Source organism: Anabrus simplex, chromosome 1 (assembly GCF_040414725.1).
Source record: "Anabrus simplex isolate iqAnaSimp1 chromosome 1, ASM4041472v1, whole genome shotgun sequence".
In the NCBI taxonomy this organism is placed as follows: domain Eukaryota; kingdom Metazoa; phylum Arthropoda; class Insecta; order Orthoptera; family Tettigoniidae; genus Anabrus; species Anabrus simplex.
Genome location: NC_090265.1, coordinates 1013819281 through 1013840219, shown reverse-complemented (window position 1 = coordinate 1013840219; position 20939 = coordinate 1013819281). Strand labels below are relative to the sequence as shown.

Below are 20939 nucleotides of genomic sequence, written 5' to 3'. Positions count from 1 at the left end.
ACCTTTAACCATACTGGTGAACTCATACAAGTCTAACTTCTTATTTGAAAGGTTTAAATTGCAAGAAATAGTATTTTAGGTTTTTATAATAAAGAAAATGGATGGAACTGTCATTGAAATGGGACAGATAGTCTTCAGGTGTGATACAGGAGAACTGGAATTCAGATTTTCTGAACTTGATAGATAGTTCCATTACAAATTTGAGTTATTTTGGTTATTGAGGAATTCTTGTTTTAACTTTTCTACTTTTGTTTTGGATTCTACAAGGCTATATTGGAAAAACTGCATTATTCCCATCTATTACTAATAAAATATGTAAAAACCATTCTGGGAATTTTTAATATTTTGCTTGCTATCCTTTGTTTTAGACTAACCAGCATCAGAGTTTTGGGTCAAGTCCAGCAACATCATTTAACCTTGCATCTCCTCCTCCGTTACCACCCAACATCAACCCATCACCATCCATGCTTCCTCATGCATCCCCTGGCGGATTACTTGCAAATTCTCCCTCTAACCCCCTTCATGTTCCAAGCCCAGCTGGTCTTATGCCAACCTCTTCCCCGGGGCCATGTACCAATGTCCAGGTAGGACATTCTCCGGCGGGCTCCTTCATGGGCCAGGCAGGTGAGCACGATCTCTTCATCTCCTTTAAAAATTAGTTTCCTCATTTATCAAAATCATTGTAGTCTTTAGCATGTACAGTACATGTATATGACCACTTTGGTAATGTTGTATGTTTGTACATGTGCATTGCTTCGTACAAGTAACCTCATTGTTAGATGTTGTACAATAGTGTAGCATTATGAGGCTGATAAATAAGGCCGCACCTGATAGGCTTGTAAATATCTGCACCCGGCTTACTGGAGCGGAGATGATGGTGACGACGACAACAACGACTGCATTAACCTCCTAAAATGAGGTATTGTACTTGTACGGATTTTGAATATCCGCGCTTGGCTTCGCTTCTGCGGTCAAATCGGATTTGTTTGACTTTCGATAGTTGCTGGTAATACGAGATGCAGTGTTCGAAATTCGACCGCTAAATGTATTGGTAATCACATTATCGATTATCAACGTGCTTTTGTCACCTGTTCGACCTCAACTGCTACTTCATTCCCTCAGATGTTCCCAAACAAGTAGCAGGCTGCGATTTTGAAGAAAAGAAATCCGTGAAAAGTAGCTGGCTGTGAATTTATATAAAACAACTTTAGTAACTGCGTCTTGCTTCGTAGCAGCTGAAAGGCTTTGTCTATGTGCGTGTGTAACATTGGCGGTAGTTCTGAAACTTGTGGATATGTGTGACGAATTTCTAAGCGATTTAGTAATGTACGTAATGAGTTCAACTAAGAAATGATATTATCAGTCTTTTCGTGAGGCATATTCTGCTTAATTTCCTTGTTTTATACGATCACGGAAAGCGTTCCTAGTGTAAAGTGAAAACAGATGAGCACCCATCAAGATGTAACTTCGTGTATTTAATTTCAGGGTTGATCATAACATATACAGTAAAACCTCGATGCATCATTTTTCAGGGGGCAGGGGGTAAATGAAGACGGATGTGGGGAAAACTATAAATGCGGGCAACATAAAAATAGGGGGAAAGCAAAATAATAAAATACGGGTACTGTATTGGGACATTTTTCGTTATGCAAAAATATTATTATTATTATTATTATTATTATTATTATTATTATTATTATCATCATCATCATCATCATCATCATCATCATCATCATAAGAACAACAATAATGGCGCGTGGCCTCCGGAGCCGGGTGCATGTTTTTCGAGTTGTCGCGTGATAGGCGATCTCCGCGCATATTAAAATGCGGCCCTTCCTAAGATGAATTCTAATGTTTAATTGGGCAAACAGACAGCCCCAAACTGTTAGAATTAACCAAGGAAAGTTAAAATCCTCGACCCATTCGAGACCTCTTGAACCAAAGGCCAACACGTGCTAACCACTTAGCTCATACTATACATAACGGTATCAAAATATTGCAACCATGATATAGGCCTACGAGGTGGAAATAAAAAACGTGACTTTTACGCCGTTTCGTTTCACTTTTCTTTACACATTTCGTAATACTTGAAAACCTTTAAGTTAAGTTCTCTTATTGCAAATTAAATATATACGTGGATATTACGGCGATAACCTGTATTTAGGAAAATATTCCGTAGATCCTTTGCGAACGATAGGTTAGGTACCCATCACGGCGCGACTTCCGCAGCTCAGCTCAGGCAATGTCACAGTGGTTAGAAATTCAACGCAGCGCGTCTCGAATGATGTCACAACGGCTTGAGTGAAGCTGCTGACTTAGGAACTAGTTTCACGACTAGGCTATGAGAAAATATTATTGGTCTGGCTTGGTTAGGTCCATCTTGTAACAAGATTATTGGGCAGAGGGCAACAAGGCGGTCAACAGGTCTCTAGCATCCCACACACTCCACAAGGTGACGCGATTAATCACCCTGTGAGTAATTAAAACGAATGTGGCGCAATGCACTATTTTCTCTTTTTTCAACAAAGTTGGCAGCCCTAGCCAGCCTATAACAACACAAAATGGTGGCAAATTTGAGTTTTACGCTGTCTACGTTTTAATTCTTGTAAATAAAAATATTTTGAGGGGTCGGTTAGTGGGTCGAGTAGAAGCGTTGGCACCACGAGGCTCGTAGTGAGGTTGCGCGTGAATAACCTGCGCACAGCACTCCAGCCTACAAGATCCTTGTTCAAGACTAGCAACCCCGAATCGCTCGTACATTCTCGCAACAGGTTGCCGCTTTTATATGCTAAGAGTATTGAGCAGTCCCTCTAAATTCAAACAAATGTTGCGTATATATTTCTTACGTACGATCGATCAATGCGGGAAAATTGTGACCAAGGACGAATAATTTTTCGACGATCAATGCGGTAAAACGGTAGTTCGAGAAACGATGGATGTGGGGAAATTTAACATTGGTTTATATGGAACTTTTTTGGACCGAATAAATTCAACGATGAATACGGGAAAACGACAGTTCCGGGAACGATGAATCAAGGTTCTACTGTATTAGCATTGTTTATAATCCCCCCCTTGCCGTCCTTTTTTCATTATGTCTCAAGACTGTTATGCATACGCGTGTTGTTAAAAAATTTCCGCTTAAGGATCTTCCGGATTTCTCTTTTCGAAAGTTGGCAGGTATGTTAGTGGAAAAGCTATTGATATGTCTTTAATATCTAATTTTATATTACAATTCAACATATTTTCACTCTTCAGACTGTATTATGGTTTTTAGTATTCTTATGGATAGTTTGTCTTCAGTGTTTCTTTCCTGCAATCTGGATACAGTGTACATTCTTCTTGAACAAAACACAAATTGCTTTTGCTCCTCATCTACAGTCAGTAGTCCATGAAAATCTTGCATTAATTTAACGCCCCTTTCAGCACAGTCGTACACAGCTTTCAACTCCATAACTATCCTTTGAACTTCTAAGTATGAAGTGATGCTCGTCCATACCAAAGGACATTCTTGAATAAAACTAGTGTCCATCTTCAGGCAAAAGAACAGAGCTCTGCTTTTGGTTGAAACACAGTCATCTTTATTTTAATTGAAATGAAGATAGGATTGAATTAGGAGATGTATATTAATGAATTAAAAATTAAAGAATGGTAATCAGGATCAAATTAAACTTACCATATAATTGTCCATTCAGTTCTCCACAAAGAGGAATATATCTCTTTTCCATGTGTAGATTCTCTCTGGCTAAATTTGCTACAATTTTGATTTGTATGTCTTCTTCATCAAAGAGTGATAGGACAGACAAGTGGATGGAGTTATGCATCAGTAGACTTCTTCTTCTTCTTCTTCTTCTTCTTCTTCTTCTTCTTCTTCTTCTTCTTCTTCTTCTTCTTCTAACAATTTGCTGTATGTCGCACCAACACAGATGGGTCTTATTGCGACGATGGGACAGGAACGGGCTAAGAGTGGGAGGGAAGCGGCCGTGGCCTTAATCAAGGTACAGCCTCAGCATTTGCCTGGTATGAAAATGGGAAACCATGGAAAACCATCTTCAGGGCTGCCGACTGTGGGGTTCGAACCCACTATCTCCCGAATACTGGATACTGACCGAACTTAAGCAACTGCAGCTGTCGAGCTCGGTATCAATAGACTAAACGCCATTTGATGAAAATTGAGATTTTAGCACTTATCTTGTAGAGGAAAGCTTGAACTACTTATAATAAATTACCCACTGGATTACAAGACGGCATTAGTTGTCAGTTAACTGAAAACCTAGGCGACATAGCAGGAATCAGTTAAAACTGTAAATTGCATCAGTAGACCACGCACCACATTCCTCACATTGTCGCGGATGACAGCGAGAGAGCCTGCGTTTTCGATAGTGCTAAGTTATTGAGGTGGTGATACATTGAGTGATCAAGTGACGAAGTTCAGCGATGTATTAAGTACTTCCGAAAGTAAAGAGAAGGACAATGCTACTAATGCAGCTTGCTAAAAAGGTTATGTTGGAAAATCATCCTCTAGAAGAACTTTTTAAGATTAGTGTCGAAATGAGATTGTTGTAAGGTATATAATGCATAGTCTGCAGTGAAAGCAATATTTCTGTATTGATATATTTATTTGAAGAAGCTGCAAAGGCTTCGCTGTAACAGTGTGTTAACATGTTATGCTAAGTAATTCGCGCCAAATTAGTGAATTGCAGATCAGAATAATGAAAGCAGGGCCATTTCTGTAGACATATCATTGTTTAGGTATCAGTAATATTGATAATCAGTATTAGAATCGTTGTGAAACTCGCAAAATAATTATAATCGTATTTCGATAATTTTGTTACTGTTCTAGAATCCAAATAATAAGAGTAGTGCCTGTTATAGTAATAACCAAGACATTTCTGTGGTGGGACTACGTGATGTGAATACATGTGCTGAAGGTGAGATTTTGAAGCCATCTCATGGGACTGTATATACAAATGTAGAACCACTTGAAGTAGACAATTTTGTGCCTGTGTCACCAAACTTGTTAGAGGTGTGTGTATGTACTGTACTTCAAAACCTTTGTGTGTAATTCGAATTTTAAAATTACGAGTGCATTTATTCAATGCTAAACAAAGCGTCTGAACATAGGTTAGTGTTTTATTATCATCTATTAAGTTTCTTTTATATTGTTTAGGATTGCTAAGATGACCACGCTGAAGTTGAAGTTGTGAATACAGGGAAGGAATTTCCTAATACCAGTACGGAAGCCACTGAGGAGAACTACGCAGACACTGAGGACTGGTGCGGCAATGAAACACAAGATATTTTTTACAACAGTGGGGTTTATAGCGAAAGCAGCGTTACTGATAATGTGAAAAATGGCAATCAAGGGCGACCTAGTAAAGGTAGTAAGAGGAAATATCCAATGCAGAACCGCAATGTCCAGAAGGAAAGATGCATACAGAATAAATCCTACATGACCCAACGTGGAGAGAGAAAAGAAAAGAAGACATTTAGAATTTTTTGTAAATGCAGGTGCGGTGAAAAAGTCTCTTTAGATGTTCGTGAACACAAATTCAATAAATTTTATTGTGTTGAATCCCATGATGCCCAAACTGCCCTCATAACTAGTATGGTGACTGAAGTGCCAATCAGGAGGGAGAGGAATAAATCTTCAGAAAGGAAGTCTTTTACCAGGGAATACAAGATTGCTGGTATTCAAGTTTGTAAATCTGTATTTCTACAGATGTTGAGAGTTTCAGTCTGTAAGGTTGATTGAACTCTAAAGAAACTGAAAAGCAGCAACAGAATTAGAGATCTCCGTGGAATTGGTGGTGGGAGCAATAAAGTATTCACTGAGAGAATTCAAGGTGTTACTAAACACGTCAACAAATATCCAAAGTACAAGTCCCATTATTGTCGGAAAGAAACTGAAAGGAAGTTTCTCAGTAGTGACACGACCCTTCCGTTGATGTATGACGTGTACAAGGGGGAAAATGAAAATTCAGTTTCGTTTTCAGTGTACAAGAAACTCTTTTTAACGGAATTCAATTTGCAAATAAAGAAACTCAAAAAGGATACTTGTAATTTGTGATTGTCTTGATGCTGAAATCAAAGGTGTCAAGAATGATCATGATCGAGAGAGATATTATGTCAGCGAAATATTTAGCTAAAGCAGAAGCAGGGCAGAATTTGAAGAGAAATTATTTACTGCGTGCCAAGGAAATTAAAGAACTGGAAACAATTACTTTTGACATGGAGAAAACATTACCTATGTCACGAATTCCAAAGAACATTTTGTTTTATGAACATCAGCTATGGTTATACAACTGCAGAGTACACGACGGAAGTGATAATACAAGTCGCTGTCATGTTTGGCTGGAAGGTGTGGCAGGTCGCGGGGCACAAGGAGTCGGCTCATGCTTAATGAAACACCTAATGGAAGACGCATCGACTATTTTCTGAGCTAATATTATGGTCAGATTCTTGTGGGGGTCAGAACCATAATATTAAAATGGTTGTGATGGTGTTTGCAGATATTATGGTGTGGCAAACAAACAGAGGAAGTACAAAGGCAGCTCGATATGTTGAGTGAAATTATTAAAAATTATGGAATGAAAATGAGCATGGAAAAGAGTGAGACAGTGGTGTTGACTAGAGGAGACAGGGAAGAGAAAAGAATTATAAGATTTAGGGGACAAAACCTTGAAAGTGTGGAGAGTTTCAAGTACTTGATAAGCGTACCGATGCAGGGCTGGGCATGGAGGTAAGTAAAAGGATTCAAGAGGGAAATGCATCCTACCAAAATGTGAGAGACCTGGTGTGGAGGAAAGAAGTGCCAATGAAGTGTAAAGAGGTGATGATTAAGATGTACAACTGCTCAATACTGACATGTGCAGCAGAGACCTGGACACAGAAACAAATACAGGAGAATAAAATCCAGCCCAGTGAAATGAAAGATGATACGATAAACAAGAAAGGGCAGGGTAAGAAATGTGAATCAGAATGGAAAATATTTATAACAGTATGGAGAAAAATAAGCTTGGATGGTTTGAACATGTGAAGAGTTTGGAAGAGGAAAGGATGCCAGAGTAGATGATGGAGACCCAGACAGAAAAGGACAGAGGGCAAGAGATGGTGGTTGAAAATGATCAAGAATAGTAAGAATGGAAGATCACTACTAGACTCATCTTCAGTATGGGGCAATTAATGGAAAGCATTGGGAATACAGAAGAGATATGGTGATGACATTCCTTGACACTCTTTGATGTGGATTAGAACACAGGTAAGGAGGCACAATAGTTGTTGGTTAGAGGAAGATGGAAAGGTGCCATAAACATCCCAACCTGGTGGGAGCTGGACAAGGGAAATTAATGATGATGATGATGATGATGATGATGATGATGATGATGATGATGATGAACAAGTGGTGGTGGAGGAAAATGAATAGGAACACAAAATAAGATAAATTATGTTTATTCTGTTACGTGTTCCTATTCCTATCTACCTATATGTGACTTAATTTGACACTTGTGTATTCTTTTCCATTACTTATTCTCACCCATTGATTTCCTTTTTTGTTTGTCCGTGGTTCCTAGTCTTTTACATCTGTATTAATATTTATTGTTTTGTATCTTCCTTTTACTTGTGTTTATCTGGCTTTCTTCTTATCTCGCACTTCCCATCTATCAAGAGGCTCCTCGATGAGTATTAAAGCCTGTCCTGCTCAAGGTGGGAAGCAGAAAGGAGTTCATTGCAGGTTGAGAAGAAATGGATTTAGTAGAAATAGGAATGAAGAGGAGTGTGTCCGTCTATTTGAGATGTGGGGATTTCCTTTCTGTGTTTTCATGATTTTCCTTGTCTCCTTTTACATTGACCCCTCTGCCATGCTGACTTGTCATTGTGTTTATTCTCATATAGGTTCCTATTCATATGGCGCAAATGGTTATGCAGTTTAGGTCACGTAGATGTGCATCCAGGAGATGCTGGGGTTCAAACTCCACTGTTGGCAGCCCTGAAAATGTTTTTTCTGGGTTTTCCATTTTTATACCAGGCAAATACTGGGGCTGTACCTTAGTTATGGCCACAGTCTCTTCCATTTCAGTCCTACCCCTCTCCTACACTATTGTTGCCATAAGACCTGTATGTGTCAGCAAATAAATAGGTAGGGACCCTTTTTGGAGGAAACCCTACCCAGGGAGTGGCGCCCCTGCCTGTTTGAGTTCCTGAGCACACTGACCCAGTGTGTAACATCTGGTAAGGGTCCCAGCTCAGGGTTACGAGTGAAGACCTCAACGACTTCTACAGTGGAGAAGGTGGACTTCGGTACGGTGGAGATGGCGGAAGAGGCAGTCCTGTATTCAGGGATTAATATGAGTACAACCTGCTGCCTTGCAGGTTGAGGTGACTGGACACCAAAGGCTAAGGGAGAAAAGCCTGAAAGAAAATCTCAGTCTTTGTTAGGCTCAGCAGGTCAACGGGATTACTGAAGAAGTTGCTTTCAAGAATAATACGAGCCTCGGATGTAGGAATTCACGACGACGACATCAGCTTGGTGCGAATGACGGTTTATAGCCCAATGTTACACCAGCTACCCAAACCAAACGAAGACAAAGTATCAGAGTGGGATTATTAAATATCCTGACATTGACAAACAAAACTGAAGAGCTGGTCGACCTCATGGAAAGGAGGAAACTTCTGATCGTGGGCCTGAGTGAAACAAAGTGGAAGAAAACTGGAAAAATGAATATCAGATTGGCTGGTCTGGAAATGAAGTAGAGTCTAAGAAAGGAGTAGGATTTTTAATACATAAAGACATAGATGCTTGTAGTCAAGTTGAGTTTGTTAGTGAAAGAATAATTAAGTTATGTGTTAACTTAGGAGGGAAAAATTACAATGTGATCCAAGTCTATGCTCCACAGGTAGGATGCTCAAAAGAGGAAAAGGCCAACTTCCTTAATAACTTGGAAGAACACACTGAGTATGACAATCTAATTGTAATGGGTGATTTTAATTCACAAGTTGGCTCACAACGAACAGGATATGAATCCATACTGGACCCTCATGGAATGGGAAACAGAAATGGAAAGGGAGAATATATGCTAGATCTATGCATGAGAAACAACCTGATAGTGAGTAACACTTGGTTCAAGAAAAGGGACTCCTATAAAATCACAAGATATAGCTGGGATGATAAAATAGGTACAGTAATAGATTATATTCTGATAGATCAAAATGTATGGAAAAATGTCAATGATGTTAAGGTAATTCCAAGTGAAGACCTTGGTGTAGACCATAGACTGTTGGTTGCAGTTATTGCAGAGAAAAGACCTCACAAAGTCTGTAACAAGAGAGTCCCAAATATAAAACTTGGCGACTAACCGAGCCAAGTGTAAAGGAAGAATTCAGGGAAGGTGTCCGCAGGTTGTTGCCAAGAGAAGAACTAAAATTGGTAGATGAAGAATGGGATACTCTAAATAAGGTTGTGGTTGGTACAGCAGAAAAAGTATGTGGACGACAGAGTCAAATAAGAAAACCTAAAGAAACTGCCTGGTGGAATGATGATATTAAAAAGGCTATAAATAACAGAAACCATGCAAGAAGATCCTTATATCAAGCAAGAACGCGAGGAGATCAGCATGAAATAGAGGAGAAGCTGTCACTTTACAGAAAGAAAAAATTACAGGTCAAACAGTTGGTTGTAGCTGAAAAGCAGAAATGCAAGGAAGATCTGGTTACCAAAATAACGCAGGATGGAAATAAAAAACTGTTATACAGTATTGTTAAGAATAGAAGAACTCAAAATGAATCTATCCAATCTGTAGAACTTCCTAAAGGTGAGGTGACTAGGGTTAAGATCAAAATATTACAGGAGTTCCAAAGACACTTTGAAACTTTGCTGTCACTCTATTAGACAATGAACCTTATGATTTTGGTAGCATAAATACCACTAGTCTGACATGGTTGGAAGTAGAGACAGCAATATCTAAGCTGAAAAACAACACATCAACTGGATCAGATGAATTAAGTGTTGAGATGATCAAAGCACTAGGAGAGGTAGGACAACAGTGGATGTACAGGGTACTAAATAGAATCTGGAAAGAGAGTGTAATACCCAGTGACTGGAAGCAAGGAGTCATCATTCTATTGGTGAAAAACGGTGATAGAAAGAAATGTACCAACTTCAGAGGTATAACTCTGCTGTCACATGGCCTCAAAATCTACGAATCCATCCTTGAGAGCAGGATTAGAAAATATGTTGAACGTACACTTGAGGAGGAACAACATGGATTTAGACCTCATAGATCAACTATAGACCTCATTTTTGCCACCAGAATGCTCTACGAGAAGTATTGGGAGAAAGGTAAAACACTTATAACTGTTTTTCTGGACATCAAGAAAGCACATGACCATGAACCACGCAGGCATATATGGGAATGTTTGAGACATAAGAAAGTGCCCGATGACATCATAGCACGAGTACAACGATTATATGATGAAACCAAGTGTTGTATCGAGGTCCAGGATGGAAGGTCAGGTCGGTTTGAAACAGAGAGTGGAGTCCAGCAAGGAAGTTGCCTTTCACCACTTCTCTTCATAATCATAATTGTTGAAGTTTTAAAAGCGGTTAAGAGAAAGGATCCAACAACTAATGCCCTGGTTTTTGCTGATGTCATGGTATGGGGTGAGACAGAAGCAGAAGTACAAACTACACTAGATCTCCGGCATAAAGCTTTTACAACCTTAGGTCTCAAAATCAGCAAAACGAAGTCAGTTGGCTTGGTGATGAGTAGAAACTCTCCAACTGATCATCTAAGAATTGGAGATGAGGAGATGGATATTCTAGACAACTTCCAGCATTTAGGTAGTGTTCTGTCATCAGACAATACCATACATCAAGAGATTAGTGACAGAATACAGAAAGCTTCCAAATTCTATCACACTGTACGTCAAATACTTTGAGATGAAACATTTCTGTTAGTTTCCAAGATCAGCTTGTACAAAATATATCTAGTACCTATACTGACGTATGGCCTGGAAACAGCAACACTTACTGGACCAACAAAGAGTCGTCTTCAGGCAACAGAAATGAAGTTTCTCAGTTCTTGTCTACAAAAAACAAAAATGGATAAAATAAGGAATGTGGATATCCGACAACAGCTTGGATTGGAAAGAAGCTTGCTGGAGACTAGAAGTGAAGAGATTGCAATGGTATGGTCATATGAAAGAATGAACCCTCACAGGACTCCCCGAACATACTTTGACCACAATGTTCCTGGGAAGAGACCAAGAGGAAGACCTCGTGATGTTTGGGAAAAACAGATAATGAAGGACCTTGAAATTAGAGATGTGAACTGGTGTCATATATATGAGCAGCATCTGTGGACAGATAGAATAAACTGGAGGAGGCTCGTACACAACCGCACCCGGCTTGCTGGAGTGAAGAAATGATGATGACGACAAAAATGTTCCTGTATTCAGGAAGAAAAGCTATTTAAAAAGACAGCAGAATACATATTAATGAAATTCATGAAATGCAAAGTATTATGTAAGAATAAAAAAATTTATATGCAGACTTCAACAACTCTGGCCTCTGTAACTGGGTTTTTAAAAATTTCCTCTTTTGATAATGTGATATAAAAAATGAAGATCAATGTGTTCTTAATATAAAACAGAGATAGAGTGAGAAAGCATGCTCACCAGAGCATATTATAACATCTTGGTTCTTTTGCACCTTTCTAGATCATATACTTTTTGTTTTGACAGGTCACACAGACGGAAGTCCATTCCCTTCATCTCAAAGTATGACCTCTCCTGCTACATCAAACTGGCCGGGTTCACCTAGCATGCCAAGACCTTCACCTGCCCGCCCAGGGCAGTCTCCAGGTGGCACAGGCCATCCTGCTTTGCACAGTCCACAGGCAGATCTCAAAACTGGTAAGTTTCTTTCTTTAAATAGCTGGCATATATTTAATTACATAGCCAACATTTGAATTTATTTCTCCTACAGTAGATGTATATTAATTATGTTCTAGTCACAGTGAGGACATTCTTCAAGTTTAGGATTTTTTAAATGTTTTTATGGAGGTTTTACTTGTAAAGGAATTTGTCTTCTCGGAAATTTTTTTTTTTTTTCTGTGATGACCTTATTTTAAATGTCCGTGTGTATATTGTAGTTCTTAAAAATAATCAGAGTTCGAACTTCTTTCTGATTTCTGTTAATGCTGCTGAGCTGAAACATCATCCTCAACATGACTTCTAAGTATTGGAATTTTTTGTCGAGTTAGAAGTGCAGAAAATGGGATTTCAAACTGGAAAAAATCTGTGTTTTCAATGGAACGTCTCAGTGTTTTCAAAATCTAGCTCTCAAAATACATTTCAGAAAAGAAAGTAGTGTTTTCTGTAGACAAGCGATGTTGCCTATCAGACAAAACATTATTGTAACATGAGAAAAAGCGTTCACAATCCGCATTTGCACATAGCATTCCAGTATCACTTTTAGTGCAAATTTTGCAAACTCAGCATTGTTTATGGTAATTTTCTGCAACACAGAAATAATGTCCAATTATTCATCACAACTACACTTGTTTTTCAATACTCTGTACAGTTTGCTGTAACCTGTTATAACCACAGTATCACTTACAATGGAAAAGAACTGCAGATGTTTTACAATTCATACAAGATTTCCATCAACAGTCATCTCTGCAATTTCTGCAGGACCGATTGCACTCACAGCCCTGTAGAATTCATGAGCAGGATCACCATTTCTAAAAGTTGTCAGTTTTGTCAAACTGTGTGATGCATCATTAGTCATCTGATTTTTAAAATTTTGTGTTTCAGAGTAGCACTGTCAGAAGCTTGCAGTGATTCCTTTACGTAGTCACTACGATACCCAGTTGCAACAACCTGGATTGCTTTTTTTCTATATGTCTTAGGTGATCCTCCAAAAATGGGACAGTAGGCTAGGAAATTAATTAGGTTAACAATGCCACTACCCACTTCCCTTTCAAAGGAAGACTTTCAGCAGAAATTAATTCATCTTCCTCAAAATTCTGAAGAAAATAAGACCCCAGCAATTTGCCTGCCAAATTCCTCACTTTTCAGGAATGTCACCACACCTCTTACATTTTCTGAAAGATATACCACTGATTCGTACCAAGATGACCAACTTGCGAGAACGAGCTGAATCCGACACAAAGGCCACAATATCATCAAGCTGTCTTTTAGTGTATCCCTAATAGCACTAGAGCAGGTTTTTGAATCTGCTATTTCAAATGTATTACTTCCACAGAAGATGTAGGCTTTATTGCTTTAAATATGACAACAAAATTACGTTTTCACATTTGTGGTTTCATCACAATACACCACCAATTTTTGTCCTGAAAATTTCATCCATCCTTTCATTCATCATTGCTGGAATGGACTTTTCTCTGATAACCTTGACACAAGGAATACTGTATCTCCACCTCCTGCAATGCATTAATGTTTTTAAAAAAATTACTTTATGAAATAATATAAACTGTTACCAGTCACAAGTTTTATCAAATTATTTATTTTACAACATGTTTCAAAGACTTTATTCCATCATCAGGTGATGAAAGTGTGACATTGAATTGAATTGATTCTTTATTCTTTCTCCAGATCTACATAATATGTATATGATCCATTAATGTGGAGAGAAAATAACAAGTCTGACCTAAACCAGCTCACAAAAAGAAAAGGAAAAGAATGGCTCCAGATAGGCAGACACATAAATAAAACCATACATAATAATAATAATAATAATAATAATAATAATAATAATAATAATAATAATAATAAAATGGCAATGAGGCAGGATAAACACTGCCGCCTGGCCCGAGATCAACCCTTATTGGTGGTCTGTTGGCCATGGCAGAAGGCCAGTATCATAATAAAGAACTAAAACAATGACATATTACTATGCACTGTAGAGACTGACAATAGTGTCAGCAGACGGCATCTGTAATTTAAACAAACAGCATATCACTTCCGGCCTGGTTCGCAACTCAGTGCAATTCTTCCTGAACACTGACCTCTCTGTTGTTCTACTTAAGTTGCAAACCCAGCTTTCGTGTTACATCCACTGTCGTGCCGGTGTGCAATTATTCTCCTTACGTTTCATTACTATTGTCCACTGTTAAACTCCATTATCTCGCTACACATATTTTCTTTTAAAATTTCAGACAACTCTCCACATTAAATGAGACCATCTCACTTGCCATTCCATACATTACCAGCCAACAATCACTATCTCCCTATTCATCCACCAGCCTTGGCTCATCACAAGTATTTTACATCCACTCTACTACCTTATACCATCCAACTCCACACATTAACTTAATCACGAAACCTCGTGATTATTTACTAAGCCACCACACATGCCATCGCAACTTTGAATCACACTCATCCTGCACCCACTTGTATTCACCAACCAAAGTATCTCAACTATAGCCACACAAGCCTCTCACCATATTAAATGATGCCACTACATTTTACCATCTCACTATATTAAATGATGTTATCATATTTTCAATACCATCTAATGGCAGTAATTAATATACACACTTCACCGCCTACTAATTTAACTACTTAATCGCTCTTATCTCAGTTACAAATAACACACACCCTCCACTATTCTCATGTACTTAAACAATTTACTTACTGCTGCTTTTCTTTTTTACTATGCCTACTTCCAATTTAGTCGTCTTACCCCGCATTTCTTTTAGGCTCAAGCACTGACTTCCGTCCTCAGCTCCTTAATTATTGCCCTGTTCTCCCTCCTCATCTCAATTGCTGCTTTCCTGGCTCCTTCTATGATCGATTCGAAGATAGCATGCACATCCTCCTCTGCCCTGCTACTTTCTTCGTGCTGCACGCTCTGTTCCAATGCCCTCTTTTCCTTGGTTTTTTCTTTATCCCCATGCCTGTCTTCACTAACTTTACTGTCTCTAATTTGCTTTTCTTCCACTCTCTTCCCCATTATCACTTCGTTCTTCATATTCTCCTCCATTTCCCGTAATTTCGTTACTGTCCAAAATCTGGTCCATTGTCCATTGGTTACCACTAATATTTGACCCTTAATGTAGGCTCTTAACCCTTGCAATCTAGCCCTGACCAAATGTTTTTTCAGAGTGTTTATATTCTAATCCCTTCTCTTCCCATGTCTCTTTTATCCAAATTTTTGTCCTCTGTATATTATCCGCGCCTCTTATCACTATTTCCGCCATCAGGGTGGAAAACAACTTCACAGTCTAACCTAGTCAGCTGTTGGAAGCAGGCGTGCTGAGTTGAGTGTGCCGGTAGAGCGGGAGTGGAGTGTGAGCGGCGAGTGGAAAAGGAAAGACGGGAGGGAAGAGGAAGATGATTGGTGTGGATCAATATCAGGTAGTTATTGGAAGATGGCAGGGGAGATGGAAGAAGGAAACAGCCAGGATTGAAGGAGGTAAAGTGGAAACAAGAATTATGGGTGAGATGATACTGGTGGCAGCGGTGATTATGGTACTGCTAATTATAGGGGGTGTGGAAGTAAACCCCGGCCCGACTTCCAGTGGTAACATGAGCTGGGAAGACTTGGAGGTCATAAGAAGGGTGGTTAAAGAAGTTATGGAAGAAGTATGCCCGTTTGAGAAGATTAAAAGTATGATAAAGGAACAAGTGAAAGAATTTGAAAATATGAGGCGTTGGATATAGGGAAAAACGGACGAAACAATGACCAAAGTGGAAACCAACGAGAGAGAAATTATATCACTCAAGGTGAAAATAAGGGAGATGGAAGAAGAGATGGCGAAGCTGAAGGCAGAAATAGAAGACGGTAGCCAAGAACGCAGGAAGAAATGCTTATTTATATATGGAGTGCTGGAAGAAAAAGGAGAGGACAAAGTGCTGACTATCTACAAAGTTGTGGAAGTTATCCAAAAAAAAAAAAAAAAAATGATGAAAATTAACTTTAGTGAAGTTGATATTGACAATGTGGAAAGGATAGGTAAAGCATGGGGTAATAGGCCAATAAAAGTGTAAATGTGCCATAATTATTGCTTTACTTGATACATAATTGTTTTCAAAGAGCTGAATATTTTAGATGCATTGTAAATTTATAGACATCAATTAACAGATCCTCAACACATGCTCAGTGATAAAATTGAAAATGAATATTTAAAAAGCAATATTAAGCTTAGCAGCAGCTGTTTTTTTTTTTGTTTTTTTTTACAATTTGCTTTACGTCGCACCGACACAGATAGGTCTTACGGCGACGATGGGATAGGAAAGGAGTGGGGAGGAAGCGGCCATGGCCTTAATTAAGGTACAGCCCAGCATTTGCTTGGTGTGAAAATGGGGAAACCATGGAAAACCATTTTCAGGGCTGCCGACAGTGGGGTTCGAACCCACTGCCACCCGGATGCAAGCTCACAGCTGCACAGCACTAAAACCACACGGCCAACTCGCCCGGTGCTGTGTATTTCGGAGACAACACACACCTATAGTTGACCCAACATAGATGTTAAAAATTCATAATGCACATAGCTGCTACTCTTAAATGCAATAACCAGTATCCAGTAATCGGGAGATAGTGGGTTCGAATCCCACTGTCAGCAGCCCTGAATATGGTTTTCCGTGGTTTCCCATTTTCACACCAGGCAAATGCTGGGGCTGTACCTTAATTAAGGCCACGGCCGCTTCCTTCCCATTCCTAGGCCTTCCCTATCCCATTGTTGCCATAAGACCTATCTGTGTCGGTGCGACGTAAAGCAAATAGCAAAAAAAAAAAATGCAATAGTATAATAGATAATATTCTTTGAAACAAAGTATCTGAAATGCATTGTGAAATAAGCTCATCGGACAAAATATAGCAACCCTAGTGTGCACGCACAAATGGATCGTTAAGCCTGTACAGATGGCGCAGCGAATTTGTTCCATGCTCAATCGCATGTGCACTGCCTCTACTTGAGCATAAGGCAGTAGCGATCAGTAAGACATTGATGTTTCAAGCAGACAATGTACATCAACATGGGTAGATGTGAGGGTGTGACAGAGTGACAAAAAAGGGCAATCGTGTTTGGCCGTGCCCATGGCCATGTGGTGTGTGAAGTTGCTGGATTTGTTGGTGTTTTGTAGGGGAATGTTCAATGTTTCTACAAGCAGTGGTGTACTACACATGGCCACAAAACATGACGTCAGACTTATGTTACATAAAATCAGCTTCATGGTCCGTATCGCACTTACACAGATTCACAACTATTTTTTATTTTTCACCTTGTCGATTAAATTGCTTGTGGTCGGAAAAAAATCCTGACTGGGAGGGACCGGATACGCGTTTCACGGCTTGTGAATCAAACAGATCAGATGTAGGCATTTCAGGCGTTTGTTCTATGAACCAGCATTTCGTCTTAGGTCTGGCACTAGAGTCATCAGAGTGGGATGTGTCAGACCCTACCCACTGACGCTGGGGTGTATGCAGGTGAACTTATCAGAAGCCCGTTCATTATAAGAGGCACAGTCTGATGAGTCTAGTGTCAGACCTAAGACGAAACGCTGGTTAATAGAACAAACGCCTGAAAAGCCTTATAACTGATCTGTTTTAGACAAGCTCTATTGGTGAAAAATATCTAATTCCCTCCATGGGAACTTAGAATTTTCCATTGTGAATCAAAATCGCTTCCAAACCTGACAGGAATTGTTGCACTCAGCGAATGAAGGTCCATCCTAACCTGTCAGGAACAGAACATTGCAACGGGAACTGCATGCAATGAACATTTCAAGTCATTCATATCGCAAGAGGCCATTGCTCACACAGCACATGAAGCTGCGCGTCTTCAATGGGCTAGAAATCATCGAATGTGGACAGTAGCTGACTGGCGTAACATAATGTGGTCTGATTAATCTTTTTTTTTTTTTTTTTTTTGCCTGTATTTCAGTGGCGCACATCGTCGAGTGCACCGAAGGCCTAACTCCAGGGGTAACTAATTTTGTCTTAGTGAGTGTAACCCGTTTGGTGAGCGCATCTACACAAAATTTAAAAAATAATAAACTTTATAAAGGAAAATAATGATTTTCAGACCAGATCAAATAAAACGAACGCTCACGCATGACAAGTACAGGAAAACATCAGAATATAACTACCACGTTAGCCAACATGACAACTAAAGGAACGGAGATGGGAAGCGGTTGGGACCCTACCCGGGCCGTGAGAAGGTATTGTGTTGCCGAGAAAACAAAATTAGCAGTGATTCTATTTAAGTAGTATATTTACTGAAATGATAACAGTTAGAAAATAACATTATAAACGGGACCATCAGTGACGCAAGTGACGGTTAACACAGCAAATTTAGAGAGAGCCATCATACCAAGAGTACAAGGTTCACGGCGGTGAGTTTAAAATAACATACAGAAATACTTTAACCAAATATGTTTAAAAGAAGGAACACACATTAACCTCTTAACTGGGTATTATTGATGTGCTTGGTGTAACCTGCCCTGTGTATTTTTTCAGCAGATTGTTGTTACACAGCAGGATAGGCAGTAAAGTTAGTCATATCATTCACCTGTGGTACAAAAAGTGAAATAAAAGCATTTTAATTAATAAATTGTAATGTTAGAGAAATTTTTAACCATTTTTACATTAACTGCAAGGTCATTTACTGGTTGGAATTTGAGAGTTTGGCCCATACTTTACAGCCGAAAGTTGAAACAAATAAAAGCAAAGGGTATGTATAAATATCATATCATGCATGTGACATTCTGAACCATTTTTCATTAACTGCAAGGTGATTTACCTATTTGAAATTTGAGTGTTTTGTTCATATGTCCATATGTTAGCACCTAAAATTAAAACAAAAAAGAAAGGAATATTTACGAATTACACATCATGCTAGTGACATTGTGAAAGATTCTACATTAACTTCACGGCCAGTTACGTCATTTACCTCACTAGAACTGCAGTGATTTGTCTCAGAGGTAGTTTTCAAAAAGTAAGGGGTTGCGATACTTTCCCGTTTGGAGAAGTACATACTGTTTTCTGGCTTATGAACTATCCCCTGCAGAATTAGAAGTCAAATTAGAGATTCTATCTGAGTTAGATTTGTATCCACCCAATCTCTCGCTCGTGACCGTAGTTTCAAGTTCGGATAGGCTTCTAAAAACTGTTTAGCATACACATGGGTCTGTTCGGCAATAAGTTGAAACATGTCATTTTCTATGAACTGTTCAAAATATTCCAACACATTGGATTCATCGTCGAAGTCCACATTTACACCACTAGCACCAGAAAATACGAATTTCTGACGTGAAACACCACGCTGCGGGAAAGGTTGAAACATGTCTAGCACTTGGTCTTCATCCGATACGTCATATTGTTTATCTTGTTCTTCATTCTCACTCTCTGAACCACTTTCACTATCAGACTCATCATCATCTGTATCAAGCCACTCATCTTTGGAATTCTGAGAACATAAATCGTCACAATCGTTCTCTAAGTGTTGAATAATCTTGTTTCCTTCGAGCGTTTCGAACTCACGCTTGAACTAGATGCTGCCATATTTGGCCTACTGCGGACAAGTAACACCGTACAGTTGTAAAATAAAAACCAACTAGCTTCAAGAAGTGTGATATGTTGTATTTGCTGCCATAGTGCAGGAAAAACATCAATTAAGACGATAATATACGCCGCGGCAAAGTAGCTCGTCATACTCGGGAGATATTCGCGGTAAAAGACGAGTACGTATATATTCGTCATGCCCATTACCCTGTAACATTCAGCGTACGAATATATACGTCATGCCCAGTTAAGAGGTTAACAAACCACACCTACATATTAAGACATAAAGAAGGAACAGAAGAAATGTAATTAATTAAAATCTTAACCCAGAGCAACCTTTTATAAAACACTTCCAAATAAGGAGCTTATCCTGAACAAGAGTATGCTAAGACGAAACAGCACTACTAGAGGCAAACCCGAGGGAAAGTTAAAATTGACATATTTTGCACAATTAAAACCAAAGAAAGGGAAATTAAATTTTATATAATTACAACAAATTAATCAAGCCAAAAGGGAAATGCCTCTAAAACAAAACGAGTATGACTAGCCACGTAGACTAAGTTGTGTGAAATTAAAATTGGCAAATGGAAGAAGTCTCAGGTAAACTCCGGAGGTTAAAGAAAATGTAAATTAAGAAACTACATTTGCAAGTTAAAAACCCGAAACATGAAGTAAGTAGTGCTTACCTCGGAGGGCCGGGAGACCCATCAGATGGAGGAGACTACTTTTCCCTTCGCCAGTCCAACCAAAAAGACGGAGGCCAGTGGCCGGAAGTGGTGAAATCAAGAAATAACCAATTAGCGCACCCGCATTTCTTACATTCGCCAATAGGAAGGGGTTTTATTTTGACCAATGAGGGCACAGAGAAAACTGATGACCAAATACTTTACAACACTTCCAGAATCTTCCTTTCTGATGCAACAGGAAATCGCTAGAATCATCTTATCAGCACACACATGTGCGGCTACACCCTGCCACAAAAGTTATTACCTTAACACTAGAACGGCCGACGCTCTAGCACTCCTAAAACGGCCGCAGCGGTCAATTTGACCGCTGTATTGAAATTTAATGTTTGGAAAGATTATACGGCATATCTTAATAGCACAATACCTCAGGAAATATTTCCAAACTATGTCATCACTATGCTTTATTTACTGTTGTTACACAACAATATAGAACTTAACATTATTGGTATGAATTAAATCCTTTCATCCTACAGGGTAGACCTACAAGTCTTTCTTGCTGTGAATACCTACATGACATTACAATTCACGCACACAAACTCTTTCTTGACCTTGTCCGTGCATACAGCTTTGTTACGCAATGAGCACACATCTATTGCTTTGTTGCCATTACAACGTGCTATCTGACACTGACGCCTTTTCATTGTAGTAGGTTCTTCCTTGTTGCTTCG

The 20939-nt window shown here is 39.1% G+C and overlaps 1 protein-coding gene across 1 annotated transcript in view; it reads left to right on the top strand.

The window, feature by feature from the left end:
- Positions 1–20939, top strand: part of MED14 (mediator complex subunit 14) — a 286657-nt gene that overhangs the window by 229354 nt on the left and 36364 nt on the right. The window contains exons 21-22 of the mRNA XM_068225329.1: positions 369–624; positions 11740–11910. Of these exons, the coding sequence (XP_068081430.1) occupies positions 369–624; positions 11740–11910 (427 nt within the window). The remainder of the gene's footprint in view (positions 1–368; positions 625–11739; positions 11911–20939) is intronic.